Below are 19,229 nucleotides of genomic sequence, written 5' to 3'. Positions count from 1 at the left end.
TCTAGCTTCTGACTTCATTACCAGCTGAAACTGCTCTCTCCAAAGTTACCAATGATCCCTTGGACACCAAATCTGATAGCCTTTTTTTCATTCCTTCTCAACTCTACAGTATGTGGTACTGTTGACTGACTACCTTTGTTCCCTGCTCCTCAACCTCATAGAATTTTGTGTAGCCTTTGAAATTCTGTTGGTAGAATCAATAGCTGAAGCCCTGATACTCACCCCCCATAATGACCCAGCTGCTATGCTCCATGACCTCCCAGCAATATATAAATATATATGCACATATACTCATACACATATGTATATATATACATATACACATACACCTCTCTTCATATATACATCCATATATATGTACATATGTACACACAAACACACCTATGTATGTATGTATGTATTTTGCCAGTCAAGGTGGATCTTTGAAGTTGGGAAGTCCTTGGTTTAAATCTTGTCTCTCAATTATCACTGCCTGTGATAGACAGTACACATTAAATAACTTGTTTTAAACTTTCAATGCAGGAGGTGAAGAAAAAAATTATAGATTTAGGACTTAAATTTTCTAAAATGCTTGGACTCAAATATTAACAAAGATGTCCCTCTTGTGGTAAGGATATGAGGTAGCACACGTTTGTTTACTTTTTGTTTTAATCACTCATCTGAATGCATCAGTGATGGGGAGAGACACAGGACAACATCCTATAAACTGTTGAAAGAAAGAAAGAAAGAAGGAAGGAAGGAAGGAAGGAAGGAAGGAAGGAAGGAAGGAAGGAAGGAAGGAAGGAAGGAAGGAAGGAAGGAAGGAAGGAAGGAAGGAAGGAAGGAAGGAAAGAAAGAAAGGGAAGGAAGGGAAGGAAGGAAGGAAGGAAGGAAGGAAGGAAGGAAAGGGATGGAAGGGAAGGAAGGGAAGGAAGGAAAGAAGGAAAGAAAGAAAGAAGGAAAGGAAGGAAAGAAGGAAAGAAACAAAGAAACAAAGAAAGAAGGAAACAAAGAAACAAAGACAGAGAATGCGCCGAGCCACCCCCAGGCAGACGGACGGACTACAAGCGCTCCCTCCAGCGTCGTCGCCTTCAGCACGCGGTTTCCCAACACCGACTACTCAAACACCGCCGTCTGGAGCAAGGGTAACTTGCTTCTTTATTTAAAAAATACCCGAGTCTTGGAGGGCATCTCCCCTAACACAGGGTAGGCCGGATTTCCAGACTGAGTAAAAGCCAGGCGGGGTAATAGTAACTGGTAAGACGTGGGATGAAGCAGCGCGAGGAACCTGAGCACTGAGGGCGAAGATGAAGCGGGCGCTGGTCCCGGGACCTGGGGGAGCTCGGTCCTGGCTCCGCCTCCTCCTCTCGGGTCGCTGCGCCTGCGCTCTGATGCTCCGGCTCGGGCTCCGCCGAGCCTGGACTGCCCCGGTCGCTTCTGCTTCGGCTCGCTTTCGGCTCCCTTCGTCTCAGACTCGGCTAACCCGTTCAAACAACCTCCGGCTCCGTTCGGCTCAGCTTCGTGCATGCTCGGCTCTGGCTCGCCCTTGGACCCGGAAGAGTTTTCCGGGAGTTCCGGTGCCGGCAGCTGGGAGCGGCCATGGCGCCGCTCCTGGAGTACGAGCGGCAGCTGGTGCTGGAGCTATTAGAAACGGATGGGCTGGTGGTGTGTGCCCGCGGGCTCGGTGCCGACAGGCTCCTCTACCACTTCATCCGGCTGCACTGCCACCCGGGGTGCTTGGTGCTGGTGCTCAACACCCAGCCGGCCGAGGAGGTGCGGCCGGGGGCCCCAGGGCTGATGGGAGCCTGAAGGGGAGGGGGCGGGAAACCCGGGGGAGGGGGAGGGGACGGGAAACCCGGGGGAGGGGGAGGGGAAGGGTCTGCATCAGGCCCCCTGGGGCGGGAGGGGGACGTGGAGACTCGTGAGGATATGAGGGAGTGGGGTGGGAAGAACCAGGGGGTGTGAGGGGAATGGGAACACTCCTGGAGGTGTGAAAAGGATGGGGACACTCACGGGGCTATAAAGGAGATCTATGGGAATATGAAGGGGGTGATGACACTCTTAGAGGCGTGAGGGGGATGGGCATAGGAATGGAGGTGCATTGTTGAAGATATGAACCATGTAAATAGTTGGTCATCTCAGGAAAGGCGCTAGCGTTAAGGGGGGGGGGGGGCGGGGGGGGGGGGGGGGGGGACTAGGAAAGGACTTGTAGAAGATAGAATTTCAGCGAAGCCGGGAAGGCTGAGTTGAGGAGAGAAAGCATTCCAGGCGTGAGGGACAGCCAGTGCAAAGACGGGAAGGTGGGATGTCCTGTAAGAAGAACAGCAGGTTTTGCTACATTGTAGGGTAGGTGAAGGGAAACAAAGTATCAGAGCTGGAAAGCCAGGAAAGGACCAGGTGGTGAAGGGCTTTAAATGTTCGGATTTCCTATTTGATCTTGGAGGTAATAGGGAGCCTCCAGAGTTTTTTGAGTAAGAGGATGAGGTGGTCAGATCTGCACTTTACAAAAGTCATTGTGCTAAGTGAGTGGAAGATGGATTGGAGTGGGGAGACACTTGAAGCGGGGAAACCAAACAATTAAATTCAGTAGTTGAAGCATGAAGGGATGAGGGCCTGCACCAGGGTGGCAACTTTGTGAGGTGAGAGGAAATAAGAGGAGAGAAGCAGAATTTGGTAATATGTTAGGGGAGTGTGCTCAGATGAAGTCTAGGATGATACCAAGATGTGAGCCAGGGACACTGAGCAAATGGTGGTGCCGTACACCATAAGACAGAAATTTTGAAGAAGACAGTACTTGGGGTGAGGGGAGGTAAAATGTCCAGTACACAATTGGTGATGTGACATTGGAGCTCAGGAGATAGACTAAGACTGGATATGTAGGATCTGGGGGCATCATGCAAATCTAGTTATGAAAGGCTAGAAAGGTGATCAACAATGTTAAAGGTTTTCATACAGGTGAAGGCGAATAAGGACTGAGAAAAGGCCATTAGATTTGACAATTAAATCATTGGTAACTTTGAAGAAAGCAGTTTAAGTTGAATGATAAATTGAATGAAGCTAGACTAGAACAGGTTTAGAAGAGAGGAAGTCAAGGCACCTAGTGTAAATGTCTTTCTCAAGAAGTTTAGCCAATAAAAGGAGAGATACAGGATGATAATTGGGTCAGGTGAGGGTTTTTCAAGCAAGTGAGGGGGAGGAACATATTGTAGGCAGCAAGGAAGCAGCCAGTATTTGGGGAGAGATGGAAGATTAGTGAGAGAGTTGGGATGATAGAGGGGCAAACTACTGGAGAAGTCAAAATAGAATGGGCTCTGTGATTCATGTAGAAGGGTTTACCTTGGCAAGAAAACACTTACTCTTGAACACATAATGTGTAAAGGGGAATAAGGTGAAATCAGTCTAGAAATAAGTCTGGAAAAGTAGGCTGAAACCAGATCATGAAGGGCTTTAAATACCAAGCAGGAATCTTTATTTTATTTTAGAGGCCATAAGGGATCACTGAAACGTCTTGCTTAGGAGAGTAGTTTCAGCTATAGAGCTTTGCTTGTACATTCAAGTTTAATCACTTATCCCTACAAAAGGTGCCTTATAATTTTATTATCTGTAGCTATTTACAAAATGTTCAAATTAAATAGTCTAATGAAATCTGATTTGGTTTAGGAGTATTTTATCAATCAGCTGAAGTTAGAGGAAGTTGAACACCTTCCTCAACGAGTGACAAATGAAATTGCAAGTGGAAGTAGATATGAGGTTTACACCCAAGGTGGTGTCCTGTTTGTAACAAGTCGAATTCTTGTGGTAGATTTCCTGACTGACAGAATTCCTTCAGATTTGATTACTGGTAAGAATGTATTTTAAGTGTTTTTTTTCTTACATTTTGAATATACAATAAACAACCTAATTTGGCTATTTATATTTACTTTTGCATGCTAATCAGATGTTTAGCATTTAAAAATTTTCAGCTTCACTTGTCAAATGAAATTTCTGCCCACTGTCTTATGAAAAATATTTTTCCTGCTTAATAAGTATAGGATTAAACTAATTGGTTTGCTTAATTGGTTTTGAGAATAATGAGTTTTGCTTTTAAACTAGAATGTATATTTAAAAGTTTATTTTTTTCACTAAATCATCTAGTAGATTTAGAAATGGGAGTCAAGGAGTCATATTTTATACATTGTAACTTAGTAGTCAGAGTTTGCTGAATGCCTTCATGGGTGCTGAATTTGAGCCAGCATTTTTATTGCCCTCTATGTAAAAGAAAGGATAGGTTTTTTTGTAATGACTATCTTAATCCATCATAAAATCTATCATCATTTACTGCTGTTGCATAAGTTTTTTTCTTTTGTTTCGGCTTTTTTTCTGATTTTAGATTCAAAAATAAAATGGTGATTTTGTTTATATTACCACTAGATGTCAGTATTATTCTGACGGTGACTTTCATTGACAGAATCTGATATGAACTAATTAGAGACAACCAATCTGAATTAATGAAATCCCAAGACCATAGCTACTTTTTGTTACAGTTTCTTAATACTGTAAGTTGTTAATAGAGTCCTTAAGAAACTTGCTTAATGAATAGCTAAGAATAATTTGTCATCAGCATCATAACTTTGCGTATATATTGGGGATGCTGTAATACCAAAGGTCTATTTTTAACATTGTCTTACAGTCTCATTTGATTAATTTGACATTATCCATCACAAAGGGGCACTGTTGGCTAGTTGATATAGAGTTGCCTTTTTTCTTTTAGGAAGACCTGACTCCAAAGCTTGTCTCTGATATGTAGCTTGGTGAATAGGCAAGTCGCTTAACCTCACAGTGTCCCTAGGCAATTACACAGCGCTATAAATTATCCATCAGCTGAGTCTGAATTGATGACTGAGTTCCAAAAGGAGAGTTTCCTATAAGTCTTAACTCATCCCACTGCCCCACTACTCCACCCCATGACAAAAGGATTGTATAATGGAGGAAATTTTCACTTCTGTCTCTTTCCAAATTTGTGAGATCTGAATTGATTCAGTTTTATTAAACTTACAGAAATGAGAAAATGAGGAACATTCCAAGACTTTAAGTATATTGCACATAAAATATATTTTTCTTCATAAGAAAGGGTGATATTTATTACAATTTATATGTAATCTAGATTTAGAAATGCTTTGAGTGTGCAGAAAATAGTGAAAAGAGTGTTGGTCTAGGATTCCAAAAACATAGATTCTAGTCTTAGCTCAAATTTAAGCAAGTCATATATCCTCTCTAAGCCTCAGTTTCCTCAACTATAAAATGGAGATATTAATACCTGCTGTGTTTAGTTCACAGGGTTATTGGGAAAAATCAAATGAGATAGAACGTTTGGAAATGCTTTGGAAACAGTAGAGCATTACATAAATATAAGGTGGTGTCATATCTTTTTTTAAGTTGTTTTTCAGTTGTGTCAGACTCCTTGTGATGTCTTTTGGGGTTTTCTTGGCAAAGATACTGGAGTGGTTTACCATTTCCTTCTCTAGGTCATTTTACAGATGAGGAAGCTGAGCAAACAAGGTTAAGTGACTTGCCCAGGGTCACACAGCTAATAAGTATCTGAGGCCAGATTTGAACTCATATCTTCCAGACTCCAGGCCCAGCACTCTCTATCCACTGCAACACTTAGCTAGTCCCAAAATATACATAGCAAAAGTTATTCAGATGTTAAAACAATGTAAACTCTCACTTCAAAATGTCTTAATAATTGGGTTGTTGTAATAAAGATGGCATCAATAAGGACTTCTACATTATATTTATTCCTGTCCAACATGACATACCGCAAAAGAATTGGAGACTATTTACTTTTCTTATTTCCTGATCATGAAATACATTTAGTAGAATAGAAATGAGCTTTTCAATCTCAGTTCTTTATGTTGAGCTATATAATCTTTGTTTTTCCTCTTAGGCATCTTGGTCTATAAAGCTCACAGAATCATTGACTCTTGTCAAGAAGCCTTTATCTTGCGTCTCTTTCGTCAAAAAAATAAACATGGTTTTATTAAAGCTTTCTCAGATAATGCAGTTGCCTTTGATACTGGCTTTTGTCATGTGGAAAGAGTAATGAGAAATCTTTTTGTAAGGAAGTTGTACCTGTGGCCAAGGTAAATTGCCATGTTATGTGGCATATTTTTATGATTACTACTGTCTGTTATAATCAGTTGTATAATAATCATTTTACATATTGGTTTTGCATGATAATGCCACTTTTAAATGTGCCAACTGGAACATAGAGATATGAATCTATGGTCTCTGCAGTTATAATACTTTGGTAGCATAGAGAGGGCTTGGTTGTCAGGTCCCTTCCGTTTTCCACCAAAATTATACTACAAGTGGCTCGAGAACCTCTTTTAATTTTCTTTACAACATTGCGTAGCTCCTTCGGATATCTGAAGGCTGAGAGAGAGGAAAATTTTAAGCAAAGAAGTTATAGGCTTTTCCCCAGATTTAGAAGTTATTCAGTGAGGCTTAAGAGGCAAGAACATTTTGAAAAATTTACGTAAAGTAAATTTGGGACAAGGAAACAAGAGTTCCAATTTCAAGCACTTTCATAGCTAATGCTGATGTGTGTTTTAATTGTTCAGTATGCCATTTACAGAAATTCCTATAACCTTTCTCTTTCCTTAGTTATGTCATATTCTGCCTGCATTCATAACCATTTTATACATTAGTGAGTCAGCTAGCATTTATTAAGTGCCCGCCTTGTGCCAGGCACTATACTAAGCTTCTTTTGAAATACTTTTTCTTTAGCTTTGATTTTTTAGAACATTATTAAGTATTAAAACTGAAACCCATGGTCAAAATGTTGCAGCTATTAAGATACTAGTTTATACTTTTTAAAATATTACTCTCCTTAGGTTTCATGTAGCAGTTAACTCGTTTTTAGAACAGCACAAGCCTGAAGTAGTTGAAATACATGTTGCCATGACTCCTGCCATGCTTGCTATCCAGACAGCTATTCTGGACATTTTGAATGCATGTCTGAAGGAATTAAAGTGCTACAATCCATCTCTTGAAGTAGAAGATTTATCTTTAGAAAATGCTATTGGAAAGCCTTTTGACAAGGTACTTTATTTTTACTTACAGATTATGTTGAATTGTCATTTTAAAGAATGCAAGGTATTTTAATGCTTGAATTGTTCCTTTCAGGCATGTGTTGTTATCATTCCAGAATGAATTTAGAAGCTATTTAAAATGTAGCTCTTTTGATTTATTTGTAAATAAAACAGATAAAGTAACTATACTGAAATCCATATATGAGGATGCTAGTGTAACAGTTTGGGATATTGGCAAGAATACTAATGATTTGTTTGTCCTCCAGTTTAAGGCTAATTAAAAGAAGAAATTATGGTGTTTTGCTATTTAACAATGTGGTATTTGCTTAAGAAAAAAACCTGCATAGTTTAATTTTGTGCAGGACATGTAGGGGAGAATATTAATATTACATTATGGCAACTTTATCTCTTCTGTTTCTCTTTTCTCTTAAGAATAAATAGATTTGGTGAGTTTTAGTATGCAGAAAAGTGAGAGACTCTGTTAAAATGACTGACTTGGGAAGAAAATAATACTAAGTTGCAGGAATGTTTTTTTTTACCTAGTCATCTTTTGTGAAAATATAGAAGTGAAAGTAATATTTTTACACCTTTCAGATGTAATTTTTATAGTTCATTTTAAGGTTAATGTTAGCTAAAACATGAGTTTTAGAATAATAAGCTACATAGCTGACTTTTTATTTCCTGGTTACTATATTTTTCTTATGTGTTGGTAAGGAAAATTACTTTTAATTCCTTTATTTGGATAATCTGTTCACCACTGGAATTAAAAGTTTTGGTAAAGCAACATAGAAAGTCACTTAACTGGGATTGTTTATATTACATATGTTCTGTTTCCATGTGCTTCTTTATCATTTGGTGCATGCTAATAAAAATACATATATTCTTTTCATTCAAGTTGTGGAAAATATGGAAAAACACAATTGAGATATCTCTCTATTGTGAGTTGAGTTGCTTTTTATCATCCCTCAGACTTGGAAAAGCTGAAGTGCTGTTTTAGGGAGCCTTTTTGTAACCAAGTCTATATATGGCCATAACTTGTCTTTTGGAGTTCTTCAAAAGAGGCGTATAACTGAAATGTTATTCCTGCCCAGTGTTCATTTGTTTAAAAGCTAAAATAATGCCATGTAGTGACAGCAGTGGTAATTTTTTTTGTAAAAGTTATGTTAAACATGTTTAGCATCATTAAAAGAATTTGTTTTTATATTGTGAATTCTTTTTATCAATATACACTAAACTAAACCTTTGCATTCTTTAAAATAAGCATTTAGAAACAGAACAGAAGTAATCATTTTTGTAAAGTGACTTTATATAAAATGCTTAAAGAGAATCCCAGGAAGATAGCAGAATAAGGGGTTGCTTAGAAATACATTTACCCTCCTCTGTAACCTGTTTGTTTCCTTTTTAATTCAGAAAAGGGTGAGTCATTAGAAATTAATGAAATTAACTGAAATTAGAAATTAAAGTAATTAACTGAAACATAATAGATGTGATAACTCAGGGACAGAAGATTAAGTATTTGTCTCACTAAGAAGAGGGAAGGCTTGAACAAACATAAGAAATAGAATAATAATAAAGTAAATCCAAGGAGCTTTGGAAGGGAAGGGGTAAGAGGGAGTGAGAATTGGGAAGAGGAAGCAAGCAAGCAACAAGCATTTATTAAGCACTTATTGTTTGCCAAGCAGTGTGGTAATCACAAAGAATGGGGGAGAAAGCAAAAACAGTCCCTGCTCTCAAGAAGCCCACAGTCTAATGGGAAAAGCAACATACAAAGAACTATGAACAAAGAAGATACATACAGGTTATATATACATTGAAGATAATCTCTAAGATTGTCTTCCCTCTAACGAAAGGCACTAGCATTAAGGAGAATAGGAATGGGTTTCTTGAAGAAGGTGAGATTTTAGCTGAGAACTAGGAAGAGACTGGATTCAAATTAGTGGAAGCAAAATAAAAGGCAAAGACTAATTTGAGTTTGTATTATGTGTGTATGTATATAATTAGATATTTTTTGGACCTGTGATTGCAAAGGTTTAGTAAGCTGATATGTAATCTTTTCTTCCAGTGAAGATTTACACCTTAGCAAGTCTTAGGAAATTGCATGGGGGCAGCAAGAAGATAAGTAATTTGTCCAGAGTCAAACAGCCAGGATGGGTCAGGGAGGACTTGAACTCAGATCTTCCTGACTCTAAGGTCGACTCTATCCAATATGCCATGCTGCATATATATTTATATAAGTATGTAGTGTCAGAAAAGTTATTTAACAATTATAACCCTAAATGTTAATGGAGTAAATTTTCCAAGAAATATAAAAAATATTAGAAGAAAAAAAGCAACAGTTTATTTTACAGAAGAAACATTTAAAACATATATTGAAAACAAAGGGATAGAACAAAATTTATTCTGCTTTAGTTAAGTCTTAAAAGTGCAGGATTTGTCATTATAATCTCAGATAAGGAAAATGATAAAAAATTTAAATCAAGAGACTACATTATCTTTAAAGGCCACAAAGGCAATTTTAAAATAATTCTGTTAAATGTATATGCACTAAGTGATATAACAGATAAATTCATAAAAGAATAGTAACACAATAATAGGAGAATCTTAATGTTCCTCCTTCAGAGCTGGGTAAATCCAACAGAAAGTTAAACAAGGAAGATAATAGAGATCTGATAAAATTAATATTATCCTTACATTGAGCTATATTATAGTTGAATAAACTAGATTTGTCTAAATTTTGGTTGGAAGTATTAAAGAAGACATGTGTCTTAGCATGCTATGGTATCTTTGCATAAATTGATCATGTTCCAGGGCATAGATTAATCATAAATCTTCAAAGACAGCTATAGTAAACATAGCCTTTACAAATTAAAGCACAATAAGCAATTTTTGAGAAAGGAAATATGAACAAAATATATGGACTGAAGTGGACAGTAATGACATCCTGAATAATGAGATCAAATAACTAAACATAGAAACAATAATAATAAAAAATAACAATAACAGTAAAACAATGTGCCACAACTTTTAAGACAAAACTGTAGCAGGCCTCTGAGGAAAATTCATATCTATGAAAGTTCATATTAACATAATAGAAAAATAAAGGATCTGTGGATGGAGCATGCAACTTTAAAGGACTGGAAAATAACCTTAAAAACATTTAAAGAGGAATCTTGAAAATTAGAGAAGTGGAGAAAATTGAAAGCAAAAATGATTGTAGAGCCAATACAAAAAATAGACATTTTTCCTTTACGTTTTAATTATTTGTTTGTAGCATCCTTTTTAAATTTTGGGTGGCAAATGCTCTTCCTCCCACCCCCTCCCACAATTATTGCAAAAGTTGTAGGATATTAGGGTGCATTTCCTGGATAATTTCTTGAAATATGATTTCTAGACTTTTTCTTTGATAATGGCTTTCAGCTACACCAATAATTCTTAAGTTATCTCTCCTCAGTATATTTTCTAGGTCAGTTGTTTTTTCCGATGAGATAGTTCACATTTTCTTCTATTTTTTTCATCTTTTGACTTTGTTTTATTATTTCTTGATGTCTTGTGGAGTCATTAGCTTCCACTTGCCCATATTCTAATTTTTAAAGCAATTTTCTTCACTGAGATTTTTTTTGCCCCCTTTTCCATTTCACCAATTCTGCTTTTTAAGTAATTCTTTAGTGAATTTTTGTACCTTTTTTCCACTTGCCAGTTCTGCTTTTTAAGAAGTTGTTCTCCTCAGTAGATTTTTGTGCCTCTTTTACTATTCAGTCAATTCTGGTTTTTTTAAGATGTTGTTTTCTTCAGTATTCTTTTTGTGCCTCTTTTACCAAGCAGTTAATTCCCATGACTATCTTATGTCACTCTCATTTCTTTTTCCAATTTTTCCTCTACCATTCTTATCTGTTTCTTTAACTTTTCTAGGAATATTTGTTGGGTTCGTGTACAATTAGCATTTTTCTTTGAAGCTTTGTTTGTTGCTGTTTTCACATTGTTGTCTTCTGAGTTTATATCTTGGTCTTCTCTGCCTCCAAAGTAGCTTTTTATGTTCAAATTCCTATTTTTTTGCTTGCTTGTTATTCTACTATTTCTTGAGTTGGAACTTTATGCTTAAGTTGGGCTTTGCTCACCTGAGGATGAAGAAGCACTATTCCAAACTTCAGGTTTTTTCATGCTGTTATTTTTAGAGCTTGTTCAGGAGGTCCTCAGGTTTTTGTTGCTTCCAAGGTGGTATGGCCCTAGGAGAGGTATGGTCACTGCTTTCTTAGTCCATACTTCAATATTTACCCAGGAAGGGCCCCTGGTCCCCTACAGCCACAAAAGTAGAACTCCCTCTGCCTTGGAACTGCAACCCAGAACAGCATATTGGCAAGAGAGTTGTAAATCAGCACCAGTTGTACCCAATGTCAGCAAAGGACCTCTGTAATTTTTTTCTGACGAATTATCTGACTCTTGATCCCCTTACCATCTCTGGACTGAGGACTCCAGAAGCTGCTGCAGCTACTGTTGCTGCCTCTGCATGTGTGGACTCCAGACAAAGCTCTGCTCTAGGATCACAGACTTCTCTGCCAACCTAACTTGTTGGCCCTGCCACTCCAAAATTTGATTTGAGTTATTATTTTAAATGTGTTTGGAGGGGAATATTGAGAGAGCACAGCTGAGTTGCTGCCTCTAATCTGCTAATCTTAGCTCCAAGCTAAGTTTTTGTTTTGTTTTTTTTTTTTTTAAGATTAGCAAGATTAAAAAACCACTAGCCCACCTAATCAAGAAAAAGAGGGGGGAAATCAGATTGTCAGAATAAAAGATAGACAAGGTAATTTCACAACAAAGATGAAATTTAAACGTATAAGAAGTTAATAACACAATTAATTATATGCAAGTAAAACTGAGAAGTCTAAGAAAATTAATATTTACAAAGACCAGAATACCTGAATAAAGCACAGAGATCTTAATCTAATAAAAGAATAAGAAATTGAGGAAGCCATAAATGAAATGCCAAAAGAAAATAATTCTAGGCCAAATATACATACATATTAATTCTGTCAGTTATTTAAAGAACAATTACTACAAAATTACTCTCAAAAATAGATAGAGGTCATTCTACCAAATGCCTTTTTTATGGAAAAATATGGTCCTGATACTCAAATAAGGGAGAGACAAATCAGAAAAAAGAGATTACATACTAAATTCACTAATGAGTTTTTATGCAATAAAAAATAAAATCTTGCATGGAGACTATAGAATTATGTTTTGAAAATAATTCCCTATGACTAAATTATAGCAAGAATGCAAGGATGGTTCATTATTAGAAAAATAATTAGCAGCGTAATCATGTAAACAGCAAAGGTTAAAAAAAAAACACATCATTTCAGTAGGTACATAAAAAGGCTTTGACAAAATACTTTACTCATTTATGTCAAAAACCCTAAAAGCATAGTAATGGTTAGGCCATTCTTTTATATGATTAATTAAAAGCATATATTTAAAACCAAGAGTTAGCATTATTTGCAACAAAGAAATACTAGAATATTTCCCAGTGAGAACAGGAATAAAGCAGGGGCACCCCCTTTCCCCATTGTTATTGGATCCATTTCTAGAAACACTAACTACAGCGGTAAGATGAGAACAAAACCAAATGGATAGGCTTCAGCAACAAGGAGGCAGAGCTATCTCTATTTACAGATGACATGATGGTTAAGCTTAGAAAACATGGGAAGATCAGTGAAAGAACTGTTTGAAATGATTAACAGCAGTATCAGACTTGCAGAATACAAAGCAAATCCATAGAAATCATGACTTTCTATGTAATACTAGGGATAAATTCAAAATAACAAATTAATAAAATTTCTATGAATTAACCCACATACAACGTAGTATTAACTATAAAACTTAGACAGAAATAAAGAAGTTACAAATTGGAGAAATAGTCTTATCTTATGATTTGTCTTTGTAAAAATAAAAATGAAAATACTATCTAAATTAATTCTTATTAGTAATGTTGTAATAATCAAATTACCAAGAAGATACCTTTTTGAACTAAACTGATCAATAAAATTCATTTAAAATAAGCCGAAGGTCTGGAATGTCAAGGGAAATAATGAGAAAAGTATTGAAAGGAAGCTAGACCAGTCTTCACACAGTATTATAAAGACATCAAAACTATGTTAATGTTATTTTTTTAATAGATTGTTGGAACAAATTAGGTAAGAAACAAATTAAAAACAAAACAAACAAAGTAACAATTAGAAACAGTAGTCCAACATTTGATAATTCCAGAAACATAAATTGCCAAAATAAATCTGGGGAACAGAGCCCCTATTTGACAAAAACTACAGGAAAAACTGGAAAGTGGTTCGTCATCAATTAGATTTAGACCAAAGGTTTCCAAACTTATTTGGCCTACTGCCACCTTTTAAAAAAAAAAAAAATACTCAGCTGTACACACCCCCACCCTCGGAAATCTACTTTCTTTAACCCGTTAGTGGGTTTTTAAAATGTTCATCATTTCAAAAAATATAAAAACTTTTAAATTACATCTTAAATTGAATCATTTATTGGAAATTTGTGGAGTTTTTCCTGCATTAGAATTTTGATAACACAATATTGTATTATGTAACCATTTAATATTATATTGTAAACAAGTCATTACCCACATATGCCTGCCTGTGCTTGACGGACTTCCCCAAAATACTTGACATGCTCACCTACCAACACTTGTTTGTTAAGTCCTGTCAGCAGACTTGACTACTGATTGGTTATAACTTAAATTTTTTGTGTTAACTACAACTTTAACTGTTCCACAATACATAAAACATGTACAAATAGTTTTTCAAATTTTTCTTCTTATGCTTCCACCACCCTTTATTTTTATTCAGTACCCCCCAGTTGCACCTGAGGCTACTACCACCCACCCCTCATTGATCATTCTAGCATGTCCCCCCAGGGAGCAGTATTGCTCACTTTAGGAACCTATGATTTAACCTCATTTCATTCAAATTAACAAAAATTTAAAAAGATAGAAAATTCAGTATTGGAGAGACTGTGGGGAAACAAGCACACTACACTCTTGGTGGCCTTGGGAAATAGTGTATTAATTCTAGGTTTCAGTTTAGAATTATGGAAGAAAAGTAAACTCTGACCTAAAAATCCCACCATTAGGCATATACTTCGACGTCAAAAAGAAAACCAGTGGTCCACTGTATGCCAAAAATTCATAGCAGCATATTTTGTGCTGACAAAGAACTGGAAACAGATTAGTTGCCCATGATTTGGGGAATGGCTGAAAAAACGTATGGTAATCAAATACTGTTGTACATAAAGAAATGAGAAATTCAGAGAAACATGGGAAGATTTCTATGAATTGTTACAAAGCAACATTATCAGAACCCAAAGAAGGTACAGAATGACTACAACAATGTAAATGAAAAAAATCACTGGAAGTGAATTTTATTTGAGTAATTGAAAAACAAGTGAAGATCCTAGAAAAGAGATAATTAAATATACTTTATCCTCGTGGCAGAGAGGTAGGGGATTACTAGAACATATATGTGGTCAAACACAATGTTTGTATTGGATGTTTTGAGTAATTGTTTTTCTTTGTTAAAAGTAAGGATTCACTCTGGTGGTAGAATAGGAAATGCCTGAAGAGGTAGCCCTTTGCCTTGTCCTCTATATACACCTTTTCTCCACCAAATTGCCTTCATAATCATCTCCATTTTCTAATTTTCTCTCCCCCCTCTCTCTCTTATTATGTTCTGACCCTTTCCCCTTCTGCCTATGAATACATCCATGTCTCCCACATCCTTAAAAATCCTCACTTAAACCAGGCATCCCTAAACTCCTTGAGAAAGCCATCTATGGTAAATACCTCCACTGCTTGCCATCTCACTCTATTCTGAACCCTCTGCAACCTGGCTTCTGACCTCATTTAATTGAAACTCCTCTGTCCAAAATTGCCAAATCTAATTAATAGCCTTTTCTCAGTCTCCATCCTTTTTGATCTCTTTAGCCTTTGATGCCAATGATCCCCACCCACTCTGTGCCCTGGTTTTATAACACACTCTTCTCTGTTAGTTCTCCTCTTACCTATCTGACAGCTCTTGGTCTTCTTTCCTGTATAGTCATCTGTGACATGCTTACTAACTGGGCATCCCCCCAAGTTCTGTCCTTAGTCTTCTCCCTTTTACTAGTTCAGTTGGTGATCAGATCCTATGGGTTCAGCTATCATGTTATCAGTTAATTATGCATATGACATATAAGCAAAATTATATATCCAGCCCTTATCCCTTTCATAAGCGCCAGTCCTGCATCATTAATTGCTTTTTGCACATCTCCAACTAAATATCCTATAAATAAACTCAACGTGTCCAAAGCAAAACTCTTTACCTTTCTCCCTAAAGCCCTCCCCTCTTTCTAGTTTCCCTACTGTCAAGTATACCAGTGTCTTCCTAGTCATGCAGGATCAGAATTAAGGTTATCTCTTATCTGGAATAAAGTTATCTGGAATGCTCTTCCTCTTTGTCTCTACTTCTTTGTTTCCATGGCTTCTTGTGAGACTCAGATCACATCTCACCTATAAGAGGCCATTCCCAGTCAAACTTAAAGGAACTACTAAAAAATATTTCTTCCCACCAAGTTTATTTCTATATGTGGCATAGCCAAGATCACTCCCTTGATTACAGGATGTTGTGTCTCAACTGCCAGGTCAGTTCACTGCTGGAATGGGTCTAGTCAGGCTAGTCCTCAGGGCTGGTTCCTCACTAGATTCAGCTACTGATGCTGCCAATCCCTATTGTTAAGAGGACCATGGATGGCTTTTCCAACCTTTCAGAGTTTATAAAGTCCAATACTTCTATGCTATCAGAGATGCCATGTGTTCATAGCCACATGGAGGTCAGGAAAGGAAAAAAGGTTAATGCCATTACTGCTACCTCTATTTTACCTAGAGACCTATAGTATTTCTTCTCCACTTTAAAGCTACCAGGAAAAAGAGAGCTATGCTTTATTTTATAGCGTCATATGGTAGGAAAAGTGCTAGATTTATAATTAGAGGATCTGTATTTGAATATTGGCTTTGTCACTTACTGCCTGTATTACATTAGTCAAGTCATTTAAACTTTCTGGCCCTCAATATTTAGACCCTCAATTACTCAATAAACATTAAGCACTGAGTTTGTGCCAGGCACTGGTCTAAGCTCCGGAGATACAAATAAAAGCCAAGATTGTCCCTGCCTTCAAGGGACTTACAATCTAAGGAGAGTGAGACCACACACAAAAGGAAACTGAAAAGCAGAGTTTTAAATAGAGACCCTGGAGACCATGGCCCTGCCCTTAGTATCCACATCTGTAAATCCAGGGAGTTGTATATTTCCTCTAGGGTTACTTCCAGCTCTAAATCTATGATCCTGTCTTCCCAAAGAAAATCATTTTGAAAGAAAGGAGCTCTTTAGAGTTTGTAGAATTTTACTTTTCCAAGTTGCTTGTTTTTAAGTTGCTTTCCAGTACAAGTCACCCATGTTACATTTTTAAAAATCTTAATTTTTTTGTAAAATGTATATGAAATGTATAATATATATTATGTAAGTGAAATATAAAAATTTAATTTTAGCTAGAAGTACAATAAATACCACAACCATTATTATACTCAAGTGAATCATCCAACTTTTGGCCTATCTGCATTTTTCATTGCCTAGCCAGGTTCCAGATCTTCAGTAGGATGGCCAAGCCAAGGAAGTCCATGCTAGGGGTTGTCAGTATATGAGCATCAGAAGTGTACATGTCTTGACTACCTTTTCCTTTTACTATATTCTTATCTAAATAATGATTTTTAGATTATCTAATGCCTTTCCTCCCCTTCATTAGTATGCATGTTTAAGAATTTGCTCTCAATAGAATTACTGATTTTGATCATGAGATAAATAACCAGGTCAGTGATGCCATGTATTACTTTTGAAACAAAAAAAAAAAACAAACTTTTCTTAGAAGCATATGAACTAACCAGTTTTTGTACTGCCTTGGCAGTAGTTTTTCTAAAAGCTACTTTGACCATACTTTCACAACAATGCAAATTTTCATTTTTATTTTTAGACAATTCGTCACTATTTAGATCCTCTATGGCATCAACTTGGAGCAAAGACTAAATCTTTGGTGCAGGATTTGAAGATACTACGAACTTTGCTACAGTATCTCTCTCAGTATGACTGTGTCACATTTCTTAATCTTCTGGAATCTTTGAGGGCAACTGAAAAAGCCTTTGGCCAAAATTCAGGTGGGAAATGAAAATTATGAGTATTATTCTTTAAGTTGTTTTGAGAATAGAAGGTAAAGATTGAGCTTTGCCTATTCTGGAAATGGAGGGGAAAAGGGGGGAATGTTATACTGAACCCACATACTGTCCTAAGACTTCAAATTAGATTCACAGCATAAGGATGTAGGTTTTGTTGATGACTGATGTTTCCTCCTACTTAACTTCTGTTCTGCGCAATACTAAATATTCACATTAGAATCTAACATTTTATTCCCAGAAAAGACTATGTGAGTATAGTACAAGCAGTCCTCAAGTTACAAATAGCTTTGTTTCCAAAGTTCTTTTCTTTATAAGTAGTCTTTTTGTTTTTTAGTACAGTAAATTTTTGAGTAGGAATAATATTCGTAAATGGTAGTTCAGTTCTCATATCAGCCCCCAATAGTCTGTATAACTGATAAGGTAGCTTTAAAGTGAATAATGTTGTAGAATCTAATCTATGGCAGTATGTATGTATTGCTTTCTAGTTAGGACATGTGTGTAATAGGTAGTTAAAATGTATGAAGGTATATATATATGTGTACTTAAGATACATATATATATCTATATATACGTAAATATATAGGATCTCCTTTGTTCCTAGTATTAATTTTTTTAGTGGGAAAACATTCCAAATTCAAACCTAGAATACCAGGAATAGGTCTGTCCTTTCTCTGGCTTCTGCTTTGGCACCTCCACTAACTAGGAAGTAGGGACTAAAGGAGGAGTCAGAGTCTGTAGTAGGTCATGAGCCTATTTGCAGTGGTGCTTTTTGCAGAGGAAGGGAGGCTCTGAGCATAGAAAGAAACAGAACCAGCAGTACCACTATGGGGCTGATTGAGTGGTGAAGACTGATGGCAGTTGTGACTTCAGCATCAAAGAGAGTAGAATGGCAACCATATATTCAAAATTAGGGGTTAATTGTATGTCATCAAACTAAAGAAGATCATGGTAAAGCAAATTATTGGGTACTTTGTAAATGTCTTGTAAGTGTAAGATACAAACCTAAAATGTAAGCCTTTCTTCTCCTTTTAGGGTGGCTATTTCTTGACTCTAGTACTTCAATGTTTGTAAATGCTCGAGCAAGAGTTTACCATGATCCAGATACCAGAATGAATAAAAAGTGCAAAATGACTGAAAAAACAGACATAAAAGAAGGCCAAGGTATTGTTTGTGCTTATAAAAGTAACTTCTAAAAAAAAGTGACTTGAAATCAGAGTTGAACTTTATTTACGTGTGTTCTTTCCTGAAAACAACTTAAATCACTGACATGAATTTTTTTCTCAGATATCTTATTTAAGATTCATTTCATCCATGTTAATAATAGTAATAATAATGACAATAGTGCTTTTTTAAATTTGTAAAACACTACATATATTTATAAATAAGTCTGCAAGGTAGATGCTATTACTATCCCCATTTTCAAGATTAACCTGAGAAAGGTCAAGTGACTTGCTCAGGGCCACACAACTAGTAAATGTCTGAGGCAGGATTCCAGCTCAAGTCCTGACTCCCAGACTAGTGCTTTATCCACTAGACTACCTCAGTGCCTATTTTATTACTTCAGGGTTTCCAAAGTACTTCCATCACAAAGATCTGTGAGGTACATAGCAATGCTGTGCTTGATGTGAACAACTTGTGGTTTATCCAGGGCCTCGTGGTTTTTAGCACTTTTGTCATGGTTGCCATATGTGAAGCTTGTTTGTCAGGGTCTTTATAATTCTTTTTAGCTTCTTAAGAGTCTCCGAGCATGAGTATTTTAGGGGAACTGAAGAGATATTTTATTTCCACAACTTATTTTCAGACATCTTAAATTAGTCACCAGTTTTCCAGGATATGAAACAAGTATGATACTTCCTTTGCCTAATTCACAGAACCATGGTGTTCCTTAAGTACTTATAAAAGGAAGA

General features: G+C 36.5%; 1 protein-coding gene across 1 annotated transcript in view; it reads left to right on the top strand.

Annotated features, from left to right (window-relative positions):
- The first annotated feature begins 1,500 nt into the window (after positions 1 to 1,500).
- The window catches only part of ERCC4 (ERCC excision repair 4, endonuclease catalytic subunit), a 36,082-nt gene continuing 18,353 nt past the window's right edge, over positions 1,501 to 19,229 (top strand). Inside the window, exons 1-6 of the mRNA XM_072609890.1 lie at positions 1,501 to 1,752; positions 3,640 to 3,820; positions 5,906 to 6,101; positions 6,855 to 7,062; positions 17,124 to 17,304; positions 18,355 to 18,483. Of these exons, the coding sequence (XP_072465991.1) occupies positions 1,579 to 1,752; positions 3,640 to 3,820; positions 5,906 to 6,101; positions 6,855 to 7,062; positions 17,124 to 17,304; positions 18,355 to 18,483 (1,069 nt within the window). The 5' untranslated portion in view covers positions 1,501 to 1,578. The remainder of the gene's footprint in view (positions 1,753 to 3,639; positions 3,821 to 5,905; positions 6,102 to 6,854; positions 7,063 to 17,123; positions 17,305 to 18,354; positions 18,484 to 19,229) is intronic.

This window comes from Notamacropus eugenii, chromosome 1 (genome assembly GCF_028372415.1).
Source record: "Notamacropus eugenii isolate mMacEug1 chromosome 1, mMacEug1.pri_v2, whole genome shotgun sequence".
NCBI lineage: Eukaryota > Metazoa > Chordata > Mammalia > Diprotodontia > Macropodidae > Notamacropus > Notamacropus eugenii.
Note: the sequence above shows the minus strand (reverse complement) of the source record. Positions and strands in the feature narration are given on the sequence as shown.